The following is a 9,957-nucleotide window of genomic DNA, read 5'->3' as shown; positions in this document are numbered from 1 at the left end:
CACGCGACAAAAGGCAGTCCCGTTGCACCAGACAGCTTTTGAAAAGCCGCGCCATAAGCACAGGTGTACAGACACACAGAGGTATCACAGCTTGCATGGGATGCCTGGAGGCGCATGGAGCTCTCTATGCAGGCTGAAGAGCACTTTGGGGAGTTACTCTCATCATTGTCAATCAGTGTTCACTGGACAGGAGAGGGTGACCATCCCGGCACTCCTGCACGCTTCACACTGCCTTAGGATGTGAGAGACTGAGGTGCTCCTGACATAAATTTGTGCATGACTATGCACATGTGGTAGCAGTATTGATCCAGTCACAAGACCCTTCAATTTCAGGTAGAGAATGTTTGCACTTGCTTTTTGTCAAAGTCCTGTCAAAATCAAAACACACATCCCCAAAGGTTCAGGTTTTGTGAGATCCAGCTAACCTACCTATTTCTCAACTTATCTCGAAGCCCACTATGACTTCGGTCTACTTAAGCCAGAATTGGCATTTCCTTTCACATAATGATTTTTTCCAAAACAGGGTATTTTTTTTTTTTAAGTGACTACTTTCAATTTTATTTTAAAAACAGCCTTTGATGTTGACATTTCAAAATAAATATAAGAAAAGCAGTTCCAAGAAAGCTGAACCACCAGTATTCAGCCTCGCACAATTGTAGACACATCTGAGTTCCTTCATTGTAATTTTTTTTTTAAATTACACAATAATATTAATTTCCAAGATGACTAACACCATACCAATTCATAATAAAATTAATCTAAAAGACTCAAGAGTCTGTAAATTTAACAAATTTGGATACAAAAACTATTTGCTCAGATTCTTCTTACCACAGATAAAAAGACTTCACAGTTCTTATCTCCTTTAAACATTTTTGGCATAGACAGGCTGTGATGTATAAGAATCTTTACAATGGATATACTTGAGTCTGGTAAGACAATTTCACCAACTGTACTTCCAGTAGGTGAACGTAACTCAGCTGTAAGAAAAACAGCGCTGTGAAAGTCAGCTCAGTGAGAACAAGCAACTGATTAAGTCGTAACTGAATCATGGAAGTTTCACTTTTACTTGCTTTCCATGAGTCAAATGCTCCAGCAATTTCTTAAAAGGAAGAAAGGTAGGTCTGTATTATTTATGGTAATACAGACCGTTTTCAATGTTAACGTTCCTTTTCAAAATGAGTGACAACAGACAACTATGGAGCGATTATGTTTGCCTACAAAGCTGGCACCAAAGGAGGGGCAGATTTGCAGTCTCATATAGAGCATTACAGTACAATCATAATTTTCAGTCATGAAACACCAGCTGCTAATTTCCAGTTCTAGTAACTAATACACAATACTATTTCACAGCTTATCCTGTGCTTAAATGTTACATGTAGCAAGTTTAGCACATTCTCTAGCCACTTCCTACAATATTGACCCTTTCAAATGGCCCCGATAGACTGCAGACAGACTGACAGAAACTTAAGAGAGGTGAAAAATCGAAAACAAAGTGCAGAGCAAGGAAATATTGTAACATATTACACAGAGAAATGAGGAGAGCCAATATAAAAATAAAATGTAAGGTAAGACCCAGTCGTCTTGAATGTGTAGTCTAAATTCCTTTTTTCAGAAATGGCAGAGGGAATAACACTAAGATCACATTTCTCCATTTCTCCATTTCTCATAACTAAAAGAGGAATTAAAGTACTTAACATCTATACCTTAAATAAGGAGATGCTTACACTACACAAGAAGTCACATTTGTTGTTAACCTAGATCATTCACATGCTTCAGAACTCTGGATATACTAAGTGTGGGATGGCTAACATACAGGAAATAATTTACAATTAAGTTAAAGACAGCTACCAAGAAACTGTCAGATATTAATAAAAACAAATTTTAATTTAAGATCAATTGTCTAACACAGACAGTCACTACGGAAAATGCAAAACAAAAACATTGCTTCTACAGTTTTCTTCACAAGAAACAAGAAGAAAAATTTTATCACAGAAATTGTTGACAATGCTTAATCGTGAACTGAAGGCCTTCTTCAGATAAAAACAGTAATAATACGGTATAAAAATCTGTAAGAAGGGGAAAGAAAAGGAATTGTAAAACAGAAAACACACAAAAATTTGTGTTGGGTTTGCATGGCCAAACCCAACACAAAATGGTTTGGTAGCAGGGAGGCTACAGGGGTGGCTTCTGTGAGAAGCTGGCAAAAGTGGCCCCCATGTCCAGCAAATCAATTTCTAGCCAGCTCTAGATGGACTTGCTGCTGGCCATGACTGAGTCAAGCAGAAATGGTGGTGAGGTCTGTTTGATAAGAGATTTGAGAAGAAAAAAGGTTATTGCACAGTTGTAATTGTGACCACACAAGAACAGAGTGAGGATATGTGAGAGGAACAGCTCTGGACACACCGAGATCAGAGGAGAAGCAGGGGCAGGGGGAGAGCTGGGATCCACCTGCAGCCCATGGAGGCCATTGGAGGTGCAGGGATCCATCTGCAGCCCATGGAGGTCAGTGGGGGTGCAGGGATCCACCTGCTGCCCGTGGAGGTCATTGGGGGTGCAGGGATCCACCTGCTGCCCGTGGAGGCCATTGGGGGTGCAGGGATCCACCTGCTGCCCGTGGAGGCCATTGGGGGTGCAGGGATCCACCTGCAGCCCATGGAGGCCATTGGGGGTGCAGGGATCCACCTGCTGCCCGTGGAGGCCATTGGGGGTGCAGGGATCCACCTGCTGCCCGTGGAGGCCATTGGGGGTGCAGGGATCCACCTGCAGCCCATGGAGGCCATTGGGGGTGCAGGGATCCACCTGCAGCCCGTGGAGGCCATTGGGGGTGCAGGGATCCACCTGAAGCCCGTGGAGACCCACGCTGGAGCAGGTGGATGTCTGAGAGGAGGCTGTGACCTCTTGGGAAACCCACCCTGGAGCAGGGACCTGCAGACCCATGGAGAGAGGAGCCCAGCTGGAGCAAGCAGCCTGTCCTTGGAGGAGCGCAGCCCATGGAAGAGTGACTCACCCCGCAGCAGTTCACAGAGAGCTGCTGCCCATGGGATGGACTCCATCTGAAGAAGTCTCCCATGGGAGGGACTCCACATGCTGGAGCAGGGGAGACTGCTCTATGTGAGCAGGGACAGCGTGTGAGGATCTGAGCATTCCCTGTCTCTGTGTGCCAGTGGGGGAGGAGGTAGAGGTGGGAAGGAGAGAGGGATGCGAGAAACATGTTTTTAAGGTCTTATTTTAATTCCTATTCTACTCTCATTTTTTTCAGTGATACATTTAATTAATATCTCTAATTAGAACCTGCTTAGCCCATGGTGGTATTTGATGAGTGGTCTCTCCTGGTCCTTATATCAACCCATGAACCCTTCACTATATTTTCTCTCCCCTGCCCAGCTGCAGAGGTGAGTGAGAGAACAGCTTTGGTGGCTGCCTGGCATCCAGGCAGGGTCAACCCACTATGGAATTGTAATAAGTAATTTACAATCATACTATGAGTTTTATTTTCACATTAATGCTGACACATCCACAACCTTTTCATGACACTAGGACAACTCTACGACACTTCCTTTTTAAACAGATGGCAAGGCAACTGTTGAGGCTAAGCCAACTAATTTATTTTTTTCAAGTACTTACCTTTTGCCGTGTAAAAATAGTTGTTTTAAAGACACACACACAATGACAAATTAACAGTTATATTCTACACTTTATTGAATCAGAGATACAAACTAGAAAAGGGATAGGTGTTCCGTTTCTAAATAGCAGTGGCAGCGTTAGTTTCCGCAGTCGCTTTTATGTCTTTCCTACCGAAAGTTCCCGTGTCTGTCAACAGAACAGCTCATGCTGAGTGCTCACTGACCCGGTTTAGAAAAAATTGACTGAATCAATTTACAGTCTGAACTAGTCCAGCTGATTCGGGCCAAAGCAGATAAGGAAACACCGACATGAATTCAAAGGACAGGGCTGTGGGTACAGTGGCATCTGACAAACAAACAGATAAGCAGGTAGAGATTGTGTAATCATTCCAGTAATTCTGGAAACAGGAAAGCATTTTCTGAACTGAGCTTGGGCATCTAAGACATACCATGTATACATTTGTTGGTTTAAAAAGCAAGCAAATCCCCATACAGGTGAACAACAAAAGAGATGCTTCTACAGCAGCCACTTCTTTAAAAGACTTAGCAGTTAAAAAGCAATTTACATTTCATACAGGGCTTGGCACTGTTTGTATAACTTCTAAGACATATGCTGTTACAATAAATTATTTAAATTTATAAATATTTAATTATAATAAAATGTCTTTAAACAATTTGGTGTGAACAGGAAAAATCTAAACAGAGCATTTTAAATATTTGCACTTAACTTCCTCTTTCCAGGTATGCACTCACAGAACACACTTTATTCAGAAATATAAAATAATTTTAAAGAGAAAGATAGCTAAACAATAAGAAAGTTCATTATCTCATATTTGCACATAATTAATTATTATTGCACCATGAAACCTTTTATTCAGAGTTAATTTAGTGCTACTCACTGGTAACAGCTTTGAACTGTAAAGAAGTTTTCAGTCTCTTTGGAAAGGCTGAAGATCAAAGAGCAATTATTTGATTTGAGAATCCTGGAGGAATCCTTCTCTCAATCAACAGACTTTTTAACGTTTTCTAAAATAGGTAAAGTCATTGTGTATCTCACCACAATGAGTCCTTCAGATCTGGCCAATCAACTCCTACTGAAGTAATTTTCAGTAACAACAACGAAAGCTTGATAGTGCTCTAGGTTCTTGTTCTTATCCTGTGTAACTGCAAAACTAATACATTTTCGTGTCCACTACTAAGACAGACATCTGTTAGCTGAAATCAAGTGACTCAACTGTTCTTTGCTATCACTCAATAATCGCATAATTTTTTTTTTACAACAAAATCAACAGAGAAGAGAGAAGTTCAGGTGTGGGAAGAAGGCATTCAGCAAGCACAGTGGAGCACCCTAGCTAATGATCCCTGTGTTCCAGGGTGCTAAATCAAAATGCTCCAAATTCTGATTCTTGGAAACAAGTGAGAAAAAAAGAAGGAAAGGAAGAGGAAAAGGAAAAGAAAAAGAAAAAGAAAAGGAAAAGAAAGAGGAACCTTCATTTTCCTCTTCTTCTGTCTCAGACATCACGTTCTTGTTATACAGACATGTAATGGTTCCAAAACGACAGGCACCAGAATCCAGTCTACCACCAATGCTAAATTAACCTGCAGTCATAAAACTCTATGAAATGCTTCACATAGAACATGTTGCTACACAGTCATTTAAAAAACATTTTGATTGTATGTTTGGAATTGCTTGACTTGGCCTTTTTTGATACTGACTGTGAAGATGTTAGTCCAGACCTAAAGTTAAACAAAGGGGAAAAAAACAAAACAGTAAGAGGTCAAAATACACACAATGCATACCAAACAAGATCTACAACACTGAATATTTTTCTAGACTTCATTATTTTAAGACGAGTTGTGTACTCAAACTTCCAGAAAACACTTACCTTTTGGTCCCTTGTGATGGATTTGTGCATCGCTGTCCTTTGCTTAAACCTCCTTAAAAGTAATTGAAAACAACCAAAATTAATTACTTCAATAAAGAAAGAATGCTTCAGAAATTATATACATGGAGGAACATTTTAAAAATTTAATCTGTCTCAAGAGGCAGATAACATTTTATTATCTGCAGTTTGAATACTGTTTACATTACCATTTTTAAAAGAGAAAACAAAAAGGCCTTTAGGTTATTGAATTATAAGGGATAATTGAACTTTTAAACAGTTTTCAAAATATTTCAGCATAACATAGTTGATTTTCAAAGTGGTAGTTGAAAATTATGTTTTTAATTTTTTTTTATCCTGCAGGGGTCAAAAAACAAACTTCACCTAACGGAAGTCATCAATTTAAATTAAAGCCTGTCTGCACATACAACAGCAAGATCACTTTGAAAATTTTCTTGCAAAATACTCTTATTGTAAGTCTTAATTGTATTCTGAAAATTCTAACACAATAGCGTTTTATAAGGTTCCCAAAATAGATTAGGGACTACTTTAGGCAGATACTTTACTAGCTGCACACAACCTCTGTCAAAAAGAAACTACTTCAGAAAACATGAGTGATACTGCTCTGGCATGTTACAGGTGCAGTTATGTGATATATTAGCTACAAAACAGACTTGGAAGTTTCTTCCTTTAAGCTCTAGTTATCATCTCCCTGTTTTTGCCAGCACATGACATAATGGAGCTTTTCTGTTGACTGAATCTGAAACAATCCAGGTTGAAGATGTTTTCGTTGATCTTCACTTGCATCTCAGTGGCCTTACAAACACCTCTATGAATATGGTTATGTGTAACTAACACACAATTTCCAGAAATGAGCAGTAATTCTTGTGTCATGTTTGTGGCAAATGGGAGGGCATTGACTAACATCACATTCATAAATCTAGTTTGTCATGAAAATTAATTTGATATTTTTTAAATAAAAATGTTCACTCCTATATAGGCCTTACTTAAATGAGCTTGTTGAGAAAAAATTTTTAAGTCCCAAAAATTTCGAAGTCCCAAAGTACCACTGCCAAAGCATCTTAATTGCAAAAGCAGACAATTTGATGATCAAATATATACTAATGCATATACTTACCAGAGAAAACTCTGTTTGAGTTTTCCATATTATAAGCCTTGTTAGGAAAATCCTCTTTTTCTGCCAGCTCCTGGATAAGGCCTTTATTTAAGCAGACATCCACATGTCTGTTAAATGACACAAGATTGGTGTTTTTCTGTTCTGAATTACAAACCGGACAAACAAGAACACTATCTCCTTTGGCTTCAAAGAAACAGGATGAACTAGTTTCTTCTGTATGTTCAGTCTTGTCAGATTCATCTTCATTGTCTTGTGATATTCTTTTGGGGAAGAGACACTGCCTCATACACACATTTCTAGCAATGTCACTGAGATTGCTAGGCTGTCGTTCTCCGGGAGATTTATCAGGTATTATATGACCAAATTTTTCTGTGCTATTTTTAGTAGAGCTGTCAGATATGCTTGCAGACTGGTCTGTTCCTGCTAATTGATCTGTTTCATTTTTTTGACATTTATCATCATATTCATTTTCAAATTGTGGAAGAAAGTTAGGTGTATTTTCTCTTGATCTGTCATTCTTGGATATTTCCACGGTATCTTTAAGACACATCCCATTGAGGCACTCATCAATGTGTCTGTTAAGTTCTTCCAAATTATTGCTGCTTTGCTTCTCAAAGCAAACAGGACAGGTGAAGATCTTACAAACATTGGAATTCTGTAAATCTGTGACTTTGTTTGTTTCTTCCACAAAATTTGCTGATGATCTATCATCATGAAAGACCTGCTTACTTCTGCTTTCATTTGGAGAAATATTCTCACTGTTTAGTCTTGCTGCTCGTTTTTGATCAAAAAAACTCCCTCTATGAGGTGCTTCTGAATTTTTTGTTAAATACTCTTGGTTGGACTTCTCTGTCTGAAGCCTAAGGAAACCAATTTCTTTTCCTGATTTTAAGAAACTTGTAATGCTTTTTTGTTGGTATTTCTTTTCTTCTTCAGTTAGAAATCCTGATACTCGTACACCTAATGATGAAAAACAAACTTATAGTAACAATTTTATGAAAGCTTGATACTAACACGTAATTAACATCTTTTGAGGTGTTAATTAGGACTTAGTATCAATAGTCGCTCAAAGGCACAATTTATCCCCAAGAAGCTGCTAGACTACCTCCAAATGCATCACATCAATACAATTTTATCAGACCCAAGCACTAGCCCAACCATATTATTAATTTTAGTACCCTAAGTTTTAATTGATTGCATTATAACACAAAGCTATAAATGCAGTTACACAGAATTCAGTCTGTCAGTTCTGCATGAACTCTACCCATTAAAATATATTTTTCTTCAACACTTTCTAATATCTTAGACGAGTAAATGTTATACATCACTAGAAGTTTCAAGCAGAATGCATAAGCACCTGAAACACACATCTTAGGGTCAAAACAGTTTACTGCTGTCATAAATGTTCACATCCTCCTGCAGAACACTGTGCTTTCAGATCAGTAAGTACTTCCGTTGTTGTGGTGCAAAGCAGATTTAAAAGCTCTTTTAAAGCAGCAAAATTAAGCGCTGATGTGAACCAAGATTCTACTGTCATGATGGTGTGATTGTTGTTGCATAAAACAAGTACAACCTCAATTAGTAAAACTTCCTAAGTCATCATTCAGCACCCATTATTAAAACTTCCTAAGTTACTCACTCAGCACAGATCTGTTTCACTTTGTAAAAACCACCAGGGAAATAGAAAAAGGATAAATGCATTTATACCAGTTTTACTTTAAAGTATGGTGTGTTATTTCAAAATACTTTAAGATTTCCTAACTCTGAAAAGGAAGAATGATTATGAAATATCTTACCCATAAGTCTTATTCGTAGAGGCTGAGGAGCAACACTATCAATTTCTGTTCCTAACAAATCTTTAGCAACAGTAAATATTTCCTCCTCAGTAGAAACAGAGGACAGTACCGTTGAAGCTCTTGTTTTAACTTCGAAGTTCACATTCTTAAGCTTTAATGTAACAGTTTTACCCTAGGGGGGAAAAAAAAAGAAGGGAAAAAAAAAAAAAGGTTTAAAATGTATGTCATATATGGCACAGAAACAATTATTATGTAGCATCTATATAAGGGCCCTTAAGCCATAGCCAAGCCATGTATGCTTATCTGGACACAGCAAGGAGCACTCCCACGAATTTGTCTGCAAGATTCTGTACTTGCCCCTAAATTTCTGCCAAAGTTGATTTCTCTGAACTGGGCCACTTGACTGAGGTTCTCAGCAAACCATCTGCCACCACTGCACATTCAGCTGAGTTCATGTTTTGGCAACAGGCACAACTTCTACTCCATCTAAAAAACCCTATTTCCCCATCTGGAAATTTTCAGTGCCACATATCCTAACTAATAAGAACACAAAAGTGATACCCCATTACAGATTTATTCAAGAAAACTTACTTCCTCCTGCACAGCGCTATCACAGCCACACACAGTGTTTGTGTTTGGTGCAGATATTTCCCTGGCAGACCTCCCAAACCATTTGTGTGATTTATCACATCCATCCAAATGTAAATAACTAGCACTCTCTTTGTTCTGGTGCTTTTGTAAGCTTATCCCTTTGTCCTCCTAGCTCATCGTCTCCCTTTCAACCTGACATCTTCTGAGACAATCTTCTATGGCTGAAGAAGATGAACAACAACTCTTTTAGGTCTTAAATGTTATTCCTTGCTTTACCATAAGATTTTCAAAGAAAATACGAATTGTTCTTTCCAAGTAATAAACAGGTATCAGGGGAGAAGGAATAAAGGGACTGTCTCTATTATTAATACCATTGAATGGTGTGAATAACTTGTCAGCAAGTTTGGCACATGTCAAGTTCTCAAACTACAAAACTGGCTGGATCCTGTAGGTATACAGGAGAGAAACACTGTTTTAAATATATTAGTATTACATGATTGACCAAAGCATGGCTTATAGACGACCAGCTTTATTAGTCCCTTACAAACATTTATTTTAGCATAAAATGTTTATATGCCAAGAAACTTGATTAATTTTTCACATTTCAAAATTTAATTTAATCTCTACTCCACACGTATTGCTAAATAGCCACCCACACAACAACAGAACGCTACCGTAAGTCATTCTAAACATCTGCAAATTGAAGACTTCTGAAGATAGATTGCATGGTAGGATGCTGCTGAAAGTATTTATACTCAAGCTGCACAGAAATGTTGGAATGCAAAGCATCTTTTTGTAAGCAACCTGAATAATATAAATACCTTAAGTCCCTCTTTCTGTAACTCTTGAGCAAGGTCTCTGCAGAGCTCTCGACACAAACTGTACTGGTCTTCTGCTGTTTTTATTTCACTGAATGTTCTAAGACA

General features: G+C 38.4%; 1 protein-coding gene across 4 annotated transcripts in view; it reads right to left on the bottom strand.

Moving 5' to 3' along the window:
* Positions 1–3,674: 3,674 nt before the first annotated feature.
* Positions 3,675–9,957, bottom strand: part of POLK (DNA polymerase kappa) — a 41,831-nt gene continuing 35,548 nt past the window's right edge. For all 4 annotated transcript variants that reach the window (XM_040090835.2, XM_040090836.2, XM_058424172.1 and 1 more), the window contains 5 exons: positions 9,853–9,949; positions 8,441–8,612; positions 6,645–7,604; positions 5,510–5,561; positions 3,675–5,360 (listed from right to left, as the gene is read on the bottom strand). In XM_040090835.2, coding sequence (XP_039946769.1) covers positions 5,276–5,360; positions 5,510–5,561; positions 6,645–7,604; positions 8,441–8,612; positions 9,853–9,949 — 1,366 coding nt within the window. In that variant the 3' untranslated portion in view covers positions 3,675–5,275. The remainder of the gene's footprint in view (positions 5,361–5,509; positions 5,562–6,644; positions 7,605–8,440; positions 8,613–9,852; positions 9,950–9,957) is intronic.

The sequence above is a fragment of the Hirundo rustica genome, chromosome Z (assembly GCF_015227805.2).
Source record: "Hirundo rustica isolate bHirRus1 chromosome Z, bHirRus1.pri.v3, whole genome shotgun sequence".
NCBI lineage: Eukaryota > Metazoa > Chordata > Aves > Passeriformes > Hirundinidae > Hirundo > Hirundo rustica.
The sequence above is the reverse complement of the archived record's forward strand: the minus strand, read 5'-3'. Positions and strand labels throughout refer to the sequence as shown.